This window comes from Oreochromis niloticus, linkage group LG18 (assembly GCF_001858045.2).
Source record: "Oreochromis niloticus isolate F11D_XX linkage group LG18, O_niloticus_UMD_NMBU, whole genome shotgun sequence".
Lineage (NCBI taxonomy): Eukaryota > Metazoa > Chordata > Actinopteri > Cichliformes > Cichlidae > Oreochromis > Oreochromis niloticus.
In genome coordinates this window covers 18,705,644-18,723,244 of record NC_031982.2, presented here as the reverse complement: position 1 = coordinate 18,723,244, position 17,601 = coordinate 18,705,644, and the positions used below count along the sequence as shown (strand labels likewise).

The 17,601-nt window shown below is 38.7% G+C and overlaps 1 protein-coding gene across 4 annotated transcripts in view; it reads left to right on the top strand.

Moving 5' to 3' along the window:
* st18 (ST18 C2H2C-type zinc finger transcription factor) overlaps window positions 1–17,601 on the top strand; it is a 41,108-nt gene that overhangs the window by 4,371 nt on the left and 19,136 nt on the right. For 2 of the 4 annotated variants that reach the window (XM_005476420.3, XM_005476419.3), the window contains exon 3: window positions 14,863–14,978. In XM_005476420.3, the coding sequence (XP_005476477.1) occupies window positions 14,863–14,978 (116 nt within the window). Of the gene's footprint in view, window positions 1–4,516; window positions 4,813–8,886; window positions 9,041–14,862; window positions 14,979–17,601 lie in introns of those variants that run through there. The other 2 variants (XM_019348455.2, XM_005476421.4) reach the window with 2 other exon arrangements.

Here is a 17,601-nt window from a genome sequence, read left to right as displayed (position 1 = left end):
TTCCAGTATACCGAGAAAAACAATATCTAATCAAAAATGTAACAAATATAAACAGAAACAGGAGACATTTACATGCAATGCCTTTTGATAACAATCCATTTCAGATGTAAAATGACGCAGAAGAGGCCATAGGGAAATTTAATTTGCTCAAGCTAGATTGGATTTATTGTTTGGAAACAAATTATAATTGTGTCTCCAGAAAGTTAACCAAGATCTAAACAAAAGGAAATCAATGACCCACCCCCATTAATCACTCAAAGCCAGCTACTTGTGCTGTAGAAACTTACTTCATAATCAATTTCTTTGTTTTGCTCAAAGGGCATTTGCATTTTAGTTCATGTCAGCAAGCTTCCTGTATCTGGCGCAATCAAAAATTGCAAGCCATCCACATTAATGGAGTTTTTTTTCTATTTATTCAAGTGCATATCTCTGAATACTCAAGATGATTTTAGCTTATTATGCAAACAGCCCTGCAAATATTTTGTTGAGTGATAAACTAAACTTTTCTGATACCTCATTCTTCCAGTGTCATGGAAAAAAATATTTTATTTTAGTAGCCTACATACATCTGACACATTTTTCCTTTAGTTTTAATGACCAACAATCTCTAATGAATATCTTATCCTTAGGATCTTGCTACTGAGCACCCCCAGGACTTCTGAGACCAGACACAAATGCCTCTTGTTAGTTGTGTCTAGACATACTATTACAGCCACCAAGGTCATTATCAAAGCATGCATTATACACACCTGTTACCATTGTGTAGATGCTCGTTTTTGGCTGAACATCCAAGCTCCTATCTCGCCATTTATAGGCGTGTCTGCTTCATTGTCTGCCTGCCTGAGTGAAAAAGATGGGCACTCATATCTGGACCTAACCTCTCAATGACACAACAAAGTGAGTCTACAGGCCTTTGAAAAAGAAGACATCGACTGACCAATCAAGCTCTGATTTATTAAATGTAAGCAATCAGACGCTCTCAGTTTAGGCTGGTAAATGTAAGAACCAGTTGTGATCGTTGCCACTGATACTTATAGACGTAAATATATTTAAACCAAACTCACAGGGTTTTGGGAATACCCATTATTTTGTTTCTATGACTGCACTGTATAGATGTGAGTATAATGTTTGCTTGATTACCTGCCCTGTTTTGTAAAATTTGATCAACATGGGAAAAAGAGAAAGAGGACAAACAATCGCTGATTAATGAGGCTTTTCATTGAAACTGGTAAATACATTATATAGATAATTGTGGATTTTTTGGGGTTATCACTTTTAGATTGTTTGGAGTTAAACTTATAATGGTTAAACGCCTTGGTAAATAGCAAATTGTGAGCTATGCCATATAAAACATAAAATAAAATGGAATCAATTGGAATTGAAATGCAGTCTTAATAATCACCATGCTTTCTGGATTTTATGATCCCGTGTGCAGCTTTTCTACCATACAGACCTTGAAGTTTGGCTCTTTGGTTAATTCATCAGTCAGAAAATGCAAAGAACAAGTGGTGTTGACTAATAATAAAAGCTCCTTGTCATTTTGAATGTACTGGATGTATGGATGCTAATGCCAATGTAATTATTAATCAGCATTTCTTGCTATGTAGTTTCAGTAAACATCTGGAGGTGACATAAAACCTCACCTATACACCTTTTCACCTCAAAAGCCAAAGTTTGATCACCTGTTTCTCCTTTTAAAAACAGAAATTTGGCTACAGGGTAATTTGTATTAGTTTATTAAAAACAGTATTTCACACCCTACTAGAGGAGGATTTATCAAGTTTGGAGAAACTTTTTCAAACTCAAATATAACCATGGCCCTACAGTAGCTCCAAAGGCATCAGTTCAATGAAGAGATTAAAAAAACAACAACCTACATTTGTTCACAAAACATTCCAAATGTTATTGAAGTCTCTTCAAAGGACACTGAATAAACATATTGTAAGGTTGCCCACGGTCACACATAAATCGCCCAAAAGGGGATTGCTGGGAAGTAATCTAATCATTTCCTTTAACTGAGACACACTGACACGCAGTGTAGATAATGATCCCCATGAAAAATGCACTGTATTTTCAAAAGAATATTCCCTGTCTGTTGACATTAACATAAAGATAGTTCTACATCCTGGAGCCATATCAACAACATGTACTTATGTTTGGTTACCCATATTTGCATATGCAAATAATTTATTTAAAATTTAATTCAGTCCTTTTATGTGACTTTGTGGCGATGAACAAGCGGCATCAAGTGGTTGCACAATGAGGGTTCAGTACCACCAAGAAATACCATTTGTGTCATTTTAGACCGAGCTTGAAGCATTACAGCCGAAATTAACCACAGTTCAATATAGATTTCTACGTGTCTATCACATTCAATGGGACAGTGAATATGCATTGTTGTTTGGCTGTACGGGCTGCCACGCAAAATTAGTCGTGTTGCTTTGTTGAAATTACAGGGCGGGGTGTTGAGTGAGGGGGTTTGTTGAAGTTATACCGCTGACATTTTGATCCTGCAGTACATTAGAAGAATTCAGTTAAACATATTTGTGTAGGTTTCACAGGAGGAAGGTATAGTGCTCAAAACAACAGGGTGCTGTGACACTTCACTTTGCTTACATAATTTGCAGCAGAATGCAAAAAGCTTTTAGACACAGATGTGACCCATTGTAATACCTTTCTAAATGCAATCAAACACTTTCTACAAATATGAGCAGGACTTTTTAAATGTGAACCCTTGTTTGACATGTAATTTTGTCCAACCCACTCCTCTTTCATTTCTCCATCAGCTCTCTCCAGTTATGCCCACATTTTCAGTTGATGAAATAGCTTGACAAAACACTAGTTTATGTTGCATGTTGGCTCTGAATGAGTCCTCTCTTTTTCGAGATCTGAACAGATGTTATGGGCAAAAGAAAATGTTACATTTTCGTAAATGGTGTTGTTGCGCGGTCTTCAATATGCTCTCACAATTTGCCGGGACTGCTTAACACGAGTTGATTCTTTTTGTGTTTTCTTCAAACAAAGCTGATGTCTGGTCGTGGACATGAAATAATCATCCCTTAGAACAAGCTTGCCGTGGCCTCACAGCAAGATTGTCTACATCAGGAATGAGAGAACACGCCATTTGATGAGATGCTTACATAGATGATCCTTTACTTTCATATATTTGTACGATTATCAGGTACAAATTGTGAAAAAAAGAGGGTAAAACAGAGCATGTCTGCTCTCTTTGTATGTCTCTTTCACAGTGTACCATGAATTGGCTCTTGAAGACAGTTAGAAATTAGACTTTCAAATGAGGCATTAAACAAGGTGATGATCAACTGCCAAACCTTAAGTAATGATATTCTCCATCCTCAAGTCCCCAGCCTTGCATAACCAAATGCACAAATCACAGGAAAAAGAACTGAAAATTCATTATTATTACATATTGTGTTCACACGTCAGTCCCCGGGGACTGGGGGGACATCACCGACAGATAAGCGTGTTTGGGTGGCCCCTACCATCAGCTGGGGAAGGGCTAGGCTTGGATCTTGAGGGGGGGCCCCCTCATGGGTATCACTTATTTTAAATCCTGAGCCTCACCAACCCACCCCCCTCTTTTGCCCCCCTCGCCCCAGGCTCCACCCAGAAGTGTGGTCGCCTTTGTCATTGTAATCTGGCCCTGTTTGCTAAACGCTTCCACTGTTTACTCTCTGCTATGGGGGCTTGTATGAACAGGAGTCAGCAGGATGCAGGGTGACATCACTTTGGCTGGGGGGGGTGGTGGTGGTGGTGGTTTGAAAAGCTGCATTTGTGATTTCTCGGGGCCCCTTTCTTCTTTTATTCTTCCCTGTCTCTATCCAGGCCTGTCGAACGCATGAGCTAACTCAGGAGGCTAACATGGACTACAGGGAGGAATTACACCTAATTACTTGAATAACTGCGAGGCAGCAGCTTTCCGTAGTCACCAAAAATCATTTCCAGGTCTGTGCCTTTTACTGATAGGCAGACTTCTGATGACAGAAAAACCTCAGACAAAGCGTTTACATTCAAATGGTCCAAGAGAAACGAAACAGGCTGACAGGTACAAACACTAAAAAGGAGGGGAATCAAATTAACAGACAAGGATTTCATATCATCTATTTTTGTTGTTGCCGTAGCGATAAAGTCGCAGACATTGAAACTGGTCTGTTCAGCCATTGTTATCATCCCTGGCCATCTGCTGCTGAGGAGTGACATTCCCTCTCATTTGCATGATGAGTGATGTATGAGGAGCTTGGGAGGGCATATGCCCTGGTCTTATGACAAACCAAGTGAAAGTTTTTTGTTTTTTTAAACACATAAAACGAGGATCAATATATGAATAAGTCTGGATGAAGGAGTTTAAAAAAAAAAGAAGGAATAAATCATCTGTGAGCGCACCGTGAGTGTATATGTGTCCACATGTGTGTTTGCCTGCATGTAGGCTGCATCCTCAGTAAGCGCACACAAATCTGTGGTGCCTGCGTGTGTGTCTGTGTGAGAGTACGCGCGCATGAGTAGAGCCCAGTGCGCGCATCTGCCTTCTTGTGTGCCTGTTTGTGTGTTTTGCGGATGTGGGAGTAGAGCGAGGAGGGGGGTTGGTGGCTGTTGATGTGCAAATGTGCATCATGTTGAAGGGCTGTGAATGGGGAGGTGTGACGTAAAAAGGGACCCGAACGCAGGTGCTTATCTCGAGGCTGTCAAAGGCACAGTATGTCATATTCCTGGGGACTACCTTTCAAAGCCACAGCACCAGCTCAGCTATCAAGAGACTGGGAGAAAATCAAACTTTTTGGATCACAGCACTAGGTTGGTGTCAAAGTTCTTTTTATTTAATATACTGTCAGTTTGGTCAGCATTTGTCATCAGTGATATGCTGTATCGCAAATGTGAACGACAAGGCTTTTAGCTCACGCTGTTAGATGCTGTCCTGTGCGATCCAAAGCAGCAGCTGAAACGCACAAGTGTTAGAAACTTATTTAGATTTACACTTAGATTTTTGATTTTTGATTTTTTTTACTCAGCTGCGGAACTCGCCTCGTCCAGATTTTGCATGACTATGTGAAAAAGAATTGTGCTGGCAGTTGTTTTTAACTGTGTCAGGGAGTGTTTGTTGTAGAAAATGTTGCACAGATGAACATGAACACTGCTTTCCCGATACAAATCAGTGTTCTTAAAATCTTTGCTGGAAAGCGAGCGCAGCTTCTGTCCAGGTTTCAGACAGTTTGAGAGGAGATTAAATGGCTCAAACTGCTTTTTGAGAGGCATGACCTATTTTTGATCATCCAGATAGCATGAGATACTGTCTACCTAGATTAAGTTCACAGCATTTGTGTAGAGTATAAGCTTGTCTTAGGAATAACACATGTTCGTATTGTGTGTAGAGACAAAGCATTGTCAGGTTGCCTGTGGCTTTGACAGTGACAGCTGTACATACAAGACCACTGAGCCTAATGCACTTAAACATTGACTCTGTGTTCCAATAACGTGTTTGAGCAGTCAGTCAAGTATTTTATTGCATCCTGTCCTGGCTTTCTGTAATTTGTATTACAAGTCTGAAAAAGATATGTTAATAGTGATCATAGTTTGACAAAAACATTATCCACAAATCAGCTTTTGTGTTATTGTCTGAGGACAAATCTCAGATTTAGACAAATTCACAGGGCCGAAGCACTACAGTCTGTTTTGAATTTATGTTATCATTTGCATCGTAACTGTGGCAAAGTTACAAAACTATATGCTAATGCCAAATGTAGTGAGACAGTAACACAGTCCACAAGTGAACTTTTGTGTTAGACGTGGGCAAGACTTAGCTTTGACCAAATTGTAAGGGGTCAAAGCACTCAACAGTCTCCAGAGCAACTATTGATTTAAGAGGATGGATGCTGGTTGGAAAAGTTCATCATTTACTAGTAAGTTGGAGCACACTAATGGCTCAGAATCTGCTTGTATGACCCATCTTCAAGCTGATCCCTGTTTCTTGTTGTTGTTGTTGTCGTTGTTTTATTTAAGAAGCATTTTCTTTTAAATGAGAGTCAAGAGTAGATTAGTGTATGAATGATTAAAATATGAATATTGTTTCTTTGTTTTTTCAGCAAAAAAATCTAAATGATATAAGCTAAATACTTTAGTATTTCTATACAACTTATATAAATGTAAAATAAATCTCTTATATCTGCAGGTGATTTTTATTTTTATTTTGTGAGGGAAATTATTCTTTCTGTCATTGTTACATTAGAAGAATTCCCACTGATATGACTCAGTGGTAAAATATATTAAATGCCACTTGTCATTGTGCCTGTTTGTCTCCATTTGATCATAAGTTTTGTCATCATCTCATGACAGTCAGCTCTCATCTCTTAATAAACATGAAAAAGAGCCACCGAAGACATCAGATGATACAGTATTGTGTAACACATCTGAGTAATCCTTTGAAAAGTTTGCCCTGTTATACAGAGATTAAAACATATGAGGAGAGCGAAGTTACAAAGTTGCACCTCCACACTTTGTTTTAATTATAAAAGCAGCAGAGTCTGTGGTAGGGCTGTGTGCTAAAGCAGTGATAAGTAAGAGGCATTATTCCTCTCTGCTCCACACCCTCCTCTTCAAAGCACAGGGAAGTTAGTTGCTACACAACACATTAACGTAACCTCTGTTTGCCTCCAGGAACTGTCCATGGTACCTGCTGCTCAACAAAACTGGATTCACAAACCCATTCACATAGCTGAAATACACTTTAAACGACCATGATGGCAAATTTGGTTTGTACCTATTTTCATGTATTTAGCACACAACTAAAATGAAAGTTATTTAACTTCTGGCCTGCTTTTAAAAAAAAACACGAAGAGCTTGTCTTAATTATAAGCGAATTGCCGTCGGGTCTTCACATTGTCAAGTATAAAATGCATTTCAGACGAATACACAATGTGTTACCTGTTTTTCCACTGCTCAAACTTTCAGTTAGTTAATCCAGGAAAATGAATTATGTGGATTTAATTCAACAAGGTCTCAGAAATGATCCATCTGCTGTTGAGCAGCTGGTGAAAGGATAAATGTAATTAATTACTTAACTTTTGAAGAGTATTCCAGAAAAAAAAAACAGTGATGTTTGTTTGTCCTGCTGGAGAAAAATGTAAAGGAACAGTGTTAACAGTACCTTTCAAAATTATTATTTATTTCTCTGAACATTTGAATATAATTTACCTGCAGTCTGAAAGTATTGTTTAAATATGCTCTTTTATAAATGTAAAAAGCTAGAGTTTGTCACAGTGGAAATATGTCCCTTAAATTAAAAGAGGTGATATTGCATTGATTCAAATTGAGCCAGTAATAAAGTCAATATTATAATATTTAATGAGTTGTGCATAATTACTGATAAAGGCAATTTATGTTATATAAATTAAAACAGGTTTGAGCTGTATTTTTACTGATTGGTGCTTTAAAAGTGGAATGATTCTAACCAAAGCTCCCTAACTGGGCATTTATTCCAAATCTTAATAAAATATTTGGAGCTGCTTATAATGTCACACATGTTTTTTAAGCTTGTTGGTAGCATACAATAAAATGATCTAAAAATGTTAATGTTGAATCAGGTGGGATTTTCCTGAAAAGACAATAAAAGACAAGAGAAAAAACGGAGGTTTAAGTGAATACATATATTTGCCTGACAGGGGCAAGACTATGAAATGTTCCCAATTATTATTACATGGGATTTTTTTTTAAAACGCCTTTCTTTCTTTCTTTTTTTCCTTCTAAATATATTTCAGAATTTACCTTGATTGTAATGTACCTCATTGGCTGTGGTTTTGTTTGTTGGCCTAACTATAAAGGATCTGCTTATACCCTTGTGGGTTGGGAAGAATTAGGATTTATGAATTTATTTCCTCTGTTGTATTGTTTAAACAGCTTTGGTTTAGTTTTGATCCCTTCCTCTTGCCTTTGAGGCTGTTCCACGGTGTCAGCTGTTGACTGATAGTAAGAGAACTGCCTCACAGTGTGAATGAAAGAAAACTAGCGGTTGGTAAACACTGATAAGGGATAAATAGAAAGCGGTCAGGCAGAGATAGTTCTGTGGGAGCCCAGATTGTGTGCGGTCTGTTAAAATGAGATTCTGAGCCTGTCCTTTTTATTCTTCCTCCCCTCCCCTCCCCTCCCCTGTGCGGCGTTTGTCTGGAAAATCTCCAGTGACCCGGCTCGGCAGTCCCAGGCTGCAGTATTCTCTTTTTTGTATTTGTTTTGTTTTCTAACAAGGGTCAAGTTGGCCAATAGACATGTCCCTGATGCTTATAGACAGCTGTCATGACTTCAAGTACTTACAATAGTTACATTTTACATGCATTCAGGGTTCGGCACCAACACACTAGCAAGCGAAGTGTTAAATAACTAAAGCTGTAAGACATCTATTTCTTTTTAATTCACCTATGGTCATATAATTAATCTCTACGATCCTCTTAAGTTTTTTTTCCCCCTTTAAGTTGGAGCACAAATTCTAATGCATACTGTATGTACCGTCAAGTATCATCATTCACCTTTGTTAAAGTAAAACCACTCTAAATGACTCTTGCGTTTAATTATTCCAGTTTATTTTCATTATCAATTTTTTCCCGTTTTATTAATTATTTTATATATTTTTGTATTTTTTTTTATTTATTTATGGGCCATCTACCTTTCTTTGGTTTAAAAAAAGACCTTCAGAGGTCTTACCTTGAAGATCACCATGTGGTGTATTTATACAGAAAATAATTCAGACCATTGTAGCCCAGCAGCTAATGAGATTGGTTGTTAAGTGAATGACACAAAGGCTACAAAAAAAAAGAGGGGGAAAAAAAGCTTAGCGTTTCGGGTGAATATCACAGTGTCCCTGCACACACGCACGCACACACAACACACACACACACACACACACAAACCCCAACCAAACACACTCTCCTCAGCAGCGAGACTCTGGACTACCCTGTACCCCACCTCGGTATCCTTCTGCTCCGTCTACCTCCCCGATGTCCCCGGGAGATGCAAAACAAAGGCTAAAGGGGGCATGGTAAGTCGAGCTCGCGATTCTGCCCTGTCGGACATGTTAACACGAGTGCATTTAGATGCAGAAGACAAGTGATTGTGGCTGTGTGAGGATGCGCTGTGCTGTGTAAGCCTCGGGCTCAGATAAGTAGATTCATGGCCGGGTCAATAACAGTGATGCTGTTTTATGTGGCTCAGAGTAGGATCACCACATTTCACTTCACCATTCTTAACTTCTCAATTGCTGCTCAAACTTTTTTTTCGTCTCTTTCCATACGCCACAAGGCTGCTTGAACTTTATGTTAGTTTACATCGGAGCTATGACTTGTTTGTTATTCACGAAAAAATAGAGATATTTATACATATAATGGTTTGTTTATTTTTTCGATGGTCAGATATCTTAATGTTGTTGTTTTGCTCGGTTTTGCCTAAAATGCATTGAATGTTTAACGTAAAAAAAAAAAAAGAGGCAGGACAGCACGAGAGAGGCTCAGTTTGTATCGACTGCTTTACTGCTTAGCTCGTTCAAAGTGAACGGACGTTTCAGTGCAAACACGCACATCTGAGCGCTGTGCAGATATCGTTTACCTTTCCTCCGACTCCTTATTTTGATCTTCACAATAGTAGCAGGCAGCGTCAGTAGTGGCTGCTGTAATACAAAATTTTAAGTGCATTAGCTTATCGTGCTCTTCTGTCAGGCTGGGAAGTGGGTGAAAGTCCATCTTGTATATTAAACCCTGGACTTAAGTCAAATTTACATTTTGTTAAAGATTACTCCTTTTATTGATGCATATAATCATATTCATGGACCATCTGCTGATTTGGCAAGCGTGGATCAAACTCACAAAACAGCCCTGCTAACCTTTTAAGTACAAAATAGTCTGGCTTAACTCTGCTATCCCAGAAGTCTGTGTGTGTGTGTGAGTGCGAGAGATTGTATGGATATTGGATAATACTTAATTTAGATCCTCCAGGCTGCTCATGCCATATTTTATTTTATCATGATCGCTTTGGTAGCAGACCAGGACTTGTGTTTGAACAACTGAGCAAATAATGTTTGCCTGACAATAAGCAAAGCAAAAGCTTGGAGTGAGGAATCTGATTAAACTCTTGACCACAGTGTACAGCTCTGAGTTTATATCTCTCACCATGGTTATGTGGATTTCACAGTGCAGCACTGCACACTTCCACCTGGATGCGAGCGGCCATACGGGTCTCACCTTTTGACCGTACTAAAGCACTGCTTCAGGCTTTTCTAGTTGTTCTGATGACTGATTTAGTCCTGAACTGTCTCCCAGTGTGTGTTTCACAGAAATAGGAATTCACCACTGGGCATCCTTACTGCATGAAATACTTATGTTCGACTCATTCCAAACAAAGCTTACGCAGATTGAGAATTCATATGCCAGAGGTAAATCCGAGTTAACACGGATTTATACTGGCATGAGTTAAAGGACTAGAGTTTGTAATCCAGGTGGCCGAGGGATTTTACCATACAGTGGCAAAAATCACTTAAAACTCCCCCAACATCCTGAGCCACTGAGCCCAGTGAGTAGACAGATTGTTCAGAATTGATGACAGCACAACTATTACAGAGCTGGACTCTGTCTCTGTGTGTGCATGTATGTGTATCCGCATGTTTCTGTGTATGTACGTATGCTCGTGTTTGTGTGTGCGCATATGTGACCATGTTTGCTTCCTATATGTGCTCAATTAATACTAAAGGGTCTGTTTAGAATAAGACCTTGACAGATTGGTCTTATTTTTCCTCAGCAGGGTAGGGGAGGTGTGTTGGGACTAATGCCTTCTATCTGCATAAACATCCATAGCATAAATAAAAATACAGCAACCTCCATTTCAGTGGCCACTGACTGACTTGCAGTTCGACCAAAGTCACTTTAATATCTAAATAATGTTTTAACACTCTTTGATCACCGTACACAATGCATTAAATATAATGGGTAAAAAAACAAAGGGGCATGTCCGTGTGCGTGTGGCGCAGTGTCAGTGTGTGCGTGACCGTGCACACCCGTGTGCACTTGTGCACATGTGTGAGGAGGACAGAGGAGCAGAGATAGAGTGGAGTTGTTTAATGACAGGAACAGCTGACTCATTTAGAGAGAGCAGTGAAAGGTAATTAACCCTGGGAAAACTACAGCTGCCATGCGAGCTGTTCACTTCAGCGCAATCTGATTAGGAATCACTGCTCGAGTCCTGACTCCTTTCAGACACTATGTGTTCAAGGTAAACTTTTCCCTCTGCCCCGGAGAGGCCCAGAGCGCCGGAGACCTGCCTTTTGTGACGGGGGATTAGCTGGAACGGTTACTACGTTTCTCCAAATTGCAGACCACCTGGTAGCATTCATGCAACCTCCTTCATGAAAGGGGCTCCTTGGGCAGGAACAATGAGCAGGATTACTCTGCTCATTGTTACACCGGGGCTGGAACTTCTCTCTCCCCAAACACCTGTCCCCAAATTAGACAGGTTTGAAAAACCATGTACATGACCGAATTCAAAGATTCAAACTAACATGAGAGCGGTTTGGCAGGCTGGAGACTTGCCAATGGATGAATTGTTTGCCGCTCCATTTATTATCCTATTGATGGATAGTGCAGTGAAAGGAGATACTAATTTTATTTGTCTCAATATTTTGGTGTCCGTAATTGGATTGAAATTCACAAATAAAATAGCATATCATCTACCCTTTCATACGATAAGGGAACTAAAAGCAGCAGAAATTTGGTCAAAAACAGAAATTGGCTCTTTGATGTCAGAAGAAACAATCTGGACTTGGTGCCTCTGTGTGGTCCGGCTCCAGATGAACTCAATTTAGAGGGAAGGCTTTGGGATGACTTTGGAAAGCGATTACAAGATTCATAAATCACCTCGGCAAAGGTGTCACCATCTGACTCTTTTATGGGACTCTTGCTAACTCCGTCCAATAACAAGTTTCCCCTGTAGTTATGCCATCATAACAAATCATTGAAGCGTTAGTGGCTAGCCAGGCTCCTAATTGTCTGTTAAGAATTCTGTGAGCTGTGTTCTTTTATTGAAGCATCTCTGTCTTGGAGAAGTGATAAGATGCCAATACGCTTCTCTATAAAAGTACTCTTTGGCAAAAGGCACAAACACTTTGCTTGGCCGTCAGGGTAGCTGTGAGGCTGTTATATCTGAAATCGCAGTTGACTTCAAGATTTTGACTGTGTCTGCATGAATCCAGAAACCTCCATTACACAGAGGAATGCTCATAAATTGCTGGCAGATTCTTTCTTTTTTAAGATACAGTATTTTTTGCACATACATACTGCACATGTAAAAAAGCCTAATACTTTTCTTTTTCTGAGCTCTTAAAGTAGAGTTGTGCAAAATAGTTTTTTGTTAATATAAGGGGAAATGCAAGACTGTTCATCCTCTTTTGTCCCTAGATTCAGGTGAAAATATGTAATAATATTATGAACAGAGCAAATCTGCCAGCGCTGTGAAGTGTTGATAAACTGTCAATTTTACCATGAAGGTAACTGACAATTACACATTGTGAAATGTTAAAAAAAAACAAACTAAACTATAAATTGCACTTCTAAAAATTATGATCACTTCACCTTCTAAATTACATATTTTTTCTTGTGTTCATGGAAATCTCTCAAAAAGACATAAAAAGTTGCTTTGAACAGAAGTTTATCCATTTTCCATCTGACATAATTAAAAAACAACAACAACAAAATCTGTCATTTTAGCTGTGCATACAGTTTTACCTGCTTCTACAGAGATGATGGGATCACTTTCCAAGCAGGTAGCTCACCCTTTAGCTTCAGCTAGGCAGGCTGTATGTTTGGCTGGTTCTCAAACCTCCTATAGGGTCAGTATAAACTGAGATCAGTTCACAATTTCCTCGCAGAAATTCATTACAAGAAAATATGAAAGTAAAAGGTGCTATCGCCTGCCGTTCACTCTTTATTATACACAAACAGAAAACACTTAGCATGTAAAATTAATGTGAAAATTATTCCCGGGGTAAACTATAAACACAGAAGTTACCCCGCACATTTACCCTTTTTTTCTCCTTCCCCTAGATCAGAGTGTAATTGCCAGTAATCAGGTCTGTTTGCTGCTGATAAAACCACTCTGAATGCGAGGAACCCTCTTTGTGTGATGACTCAATTATGCCAGAAGTGGCTCATCAAACCTGGCCCATCAGCTGCTTTAATAAATAAGGAGGAAAACTTGCTGCAGGCGCATTATAATTCCATTCATTCCATAATTAAATCCATTCCAGTTTTAACCCTTCACTCAGTGTGCTTCTGGAAGAGGAAACAAAAACAGGGAGCGATGGGAGGGGGGGGGAGAGTACACACCAGACAGTGACCTTGCACAGAGCACCCATCCGTTCCCTATAATTCAAAATGATACTGTTGAAGAAAGGTTAAGAGAAAAAGACTCGCGGAGAAAAGGATGGGAATCAGTTAAGACGCCGCTCCTGTGTTTTATGTATGCATTGTTTCCACACACGCACAGCCTTAGACAGTAATTATATTAAAAGAGTAATCTAATCATAACAGTTGGTTGGTTGAGTGTGCAGCACTGACATTTTGAAATCTTATTTTGTGTAATCTCATTTGCCTCTATCATCTCGCCTGTACCCCCCTATCTAAAGGAAATGTAAATAATGTAATTAATTTTATGGTCTCCAGAATCTTACTTTGCTACTCTGGCCCGCTTTATTGGTTTCAAGATGAGGTATCTGCTCAGAGTTTGTTTTTTGTTTTTTTTACTCCATCACAATAATGTCTGTGTTAATTACACGAGAGCGTCCCAAGTGCACGGATAAGCTGGGAACAAGGGGACACAAAGACTCAAGGTCAGTGATGAATATCCACAGCAGCTGCACAGTATTAATAAGGCATTATTTGAAAATAATAATAATAGCATCACTTACAACAAAATGCGAGAGTGCGGTTTGAGTAACGTCAGGAGCGTTGGGGTGTTTTACAGACATTTGCTCTCCACCATCTCAGCTTGGATCCAGCCTCTCTGATAATGGTGCGAGGCAATGGTTATTCATGATTGCTGGACTGGGAAGGTCTCTCTCTTTTTCTATCCCCAGTCGCAGCCCATTCTCTCCTCTGTGGTGGGAATGCTAGCAGATGGGGTTAGGGGGGAATGGGCTGGGCTCAAGGACAGCTAGCAGCCAGATTAACACATAGAAAATCTCATGGACCCTCAGCATCAGGCTGCCTCCTTTCCCCCTGAGAAATCTGCCCTAGACGCAGGGAAACCATCCTCTGAGAAGCATTATTTATGTTGGACTTGGTGTGTGTGTGTGTGTGCGTGTGCGGGGGGCATAAATATGATTCAGCAGATGACGAACAAGCCCGAATAGTAGTGAGTCTTTTTTCATATGCTAATGAAACTGAGTGAATAACCCCCACCCCCACCCCCCTACTTTTTTCCCCCAGTTTTGTTTTTCCGGGGAAACGCTCTGTGAGCTATAATTAAGAAGATGTTTTTTTTTCTTTTTTTCAAAGCTAACAGAAATAAATAATTCCATAATAAGATCTGTGAAGTGAAGAGGCTTAATGTACTCATTGTGTTCATCCTTGTTTTCCCTCTTGGATGTTTTGTATTAATTAGAAGCAAGCAATTTGATCCCTGTCAAGCAATCAATTTGCATCGTGTTCCTTATTCCATGCGAGATATTAATATGCTCTTTCCACCTTTTTTCTGAATACATGTTCATGTTCACGCAACAATACAAACCTTCCAAAAGTTGGTTTTGAGATATGTGAAAAAGTAACAGATTGTGAGGTAAAATTTTAAACTTGTATTTATGTCTTTATTTTTTCTTCATAGATAATGAATTACATGATCATTTCCTGAAAGATAACAAGCGTGAAATCGTCAACCAGGGTGAACAGTGTGGATCTGGCATCTTATTCTACAGAGCGCTTGGGAAACTACAATCAAAGGTAAATAATCTGTCGCAGACGTGGCACAGACAGAGCCTAGAGTGTAAACACAGAGTAAAAAATAAGTTTTGTTAGGGACAGAAAGGGATGAATGCTTGTGTAACAGTGTTTTGGATAAGTAGCATGCTAAGTGGTGGAGTACCACTGCTCCTTTGACCACAGTGATCATAAAGTGAGATTGGTTTTTACTTATGCAGGGCTGTGGGTGGCTGGCAGATAGTATACTCTTTAAAGGCTATTGCTGAATCCGCTTTTTGTTAAGTGATGATTGCCTTTTATATGTCAGGTTGTCTCAACTGGATTTGTAGCCTAGTAGAAAGTTTAGAGAGAGATTTACTCAGCACTATTTCAATGCAAGGACTTTAAAGACACACTAGTGTTTCACCAACATTAAAGTATGCAAAATGTTGATCACTTACTCTTTTCCTTTTTGTGCTGCTTTTTAGTGTGTAGGTGTGGAACTCACAAATATATGAGTAAAGATAAATCAGTGACTTCCTATAGACAAAATATAAATACAGTAAGCTTATTAAGCTTTAAAATTTACTGTTGTCATTATTCTTTCCTGTATACTGTTCTAATCTGAGTGAATTTACTGCAATCCCAGTTATTCCTCTATATTGTGTGCACAGCTGGAAGAAATTAAAAAAAGAAAGAAAGAAAATTTTTTATATATATATATATATGTGTGTGTGTGTGTGTGTGTGATATAACTCTCTATATATTTATCTTTCTTTACAGATTTAGAGTTTTAGATTTAGATCAGTGATCTGAACTTTTTCTGACATGCACACCTTCAAAATCTGAAAAAAAGTCTCACCACCTACTTTACAATTTTTACAAAGTGGATTTTTTTATGAATTTAAGTTCAGCACAATAACTTAAACAAATTATATTTATTTAACTTAGTTTGACTGAATATCACTGACCACCGCCAATTAATTGGATTTTTAGCAGATAATTATGGTGGTTAATATGTTAGAATTAGAGTATCATATAGTAAAAAGATGCATATTTTAAATTCCACTGGTAAAATTTTATATTAACCTGTCCCTTTAACATTTTTAAGGACAGTCTGTGTTTGTTAACACAAGATGTTTGTGAACAATTGTAACTCTCAGTACAGAGAAGACATTATTACACCTGCCTGTCTTTATGAGTGTAGAGGGTTTGGGGCTGTACCTCCTGACAAATATTAATGATAAATTACATAAATGTGCAAAATGTTGTTTATAAATGCCACATGTGGAGGTTTGATGTAGATTATTATTATCACCCTTTACACCATCACAAGTCACCCTGTAAAATGTATAATCCACTAACCAGAAGAACTGTCATAGGAGAAAAAAAAAAATGAAAAGGTAACTTATATAATGATTTTAGCCAGATTGTTTAGGGGATGTCAATAAAAGCTCCCATTTGACCCTGATTGTATCTATTTGTTCTGCTTTTGTAAACACTCCACATCACATGTTTACCCATGTTGTTGCCATGCCAGGAATACCTGTTAGGAAACCACAGATACCTAACAAGGCCTTCCTTGTTTTATTGTTACGTGTCACTCCTTGTTATATGGATTTGATACAAACTGTACTGTGTCACGATGACTGCTAACAGTGCGTCAGAAATGCCTGTGTGGCTCCATTTTGGAGCAGCGCTCACAAACAGAAGGGTTTCTTGTCAGAATCAGACTTCTATACGTGAAACTGATTAATTGAAAAAGAAGCTCTAGTTAAATATACAAAACAGCCACTAAAACTATTTATATCAAAACTGTTTTTACTGGTTAGGCTTACAATACTTACCATCTATTATTCTTATTATTCCTATTAATATAATCATTAATGTTATGAAGCTTGCTTACTTCACGTACATAACACACAATATTCTGGACCGACCAGAGAAAATGTAGATACTATAAAATAATATAAGAAAGTTATGTAAATGTTTACATAAGATAGGCACATCTAAAATGTCACATAAAGAAAGGGGGGTAAAAACACCCTGGTAACATTATGAGTCAGCTGTGATATTTCAGTGCACTGATAACATCATTTGAACTTTGATTAATGTCCATGTTATAATCTCAGGTTGCATGATGCAAGACCAACATTTTGCCTTCAGAGCAACACATTTATACAAAATGTTAAAGCATGTCTGTGTGGAAAAGTGTTACAAACTAATGAGGTACATTCATTTTTACAGAATGTAATCTATAGTGTTTGGGAGTTGTTTGTCTCAATAGGCTCTAGTAATCAAAAGTAATGAACCTATTATGAGCAGGACCTCTGAGGGCCCGGCGTGGCATTAAGAGTGTGGCACATAAAAGGTTTATTAAAGGAAATTAAGGTCCATCACTGCCACACCTGCTCCCCTATTATAAATGTATGACAGGTCAGTGCCTTCAATCACAACAGCAAACGAGAGAGAGGAGTCATGTTTCCCATTACCAGGGAAAAGTAACAGCATATCCTATGACTCACAGATTTCACTGGCCTGTGACCACTATACGCCACCATCAGCCTGGAATAATTATGTTTAATAGGTTTTATTTGGGACCCACAAGCAACAGCCAGCGAGAGTGGATGGATTTTAGCAACTATTTTTGTCTAAACACACACTC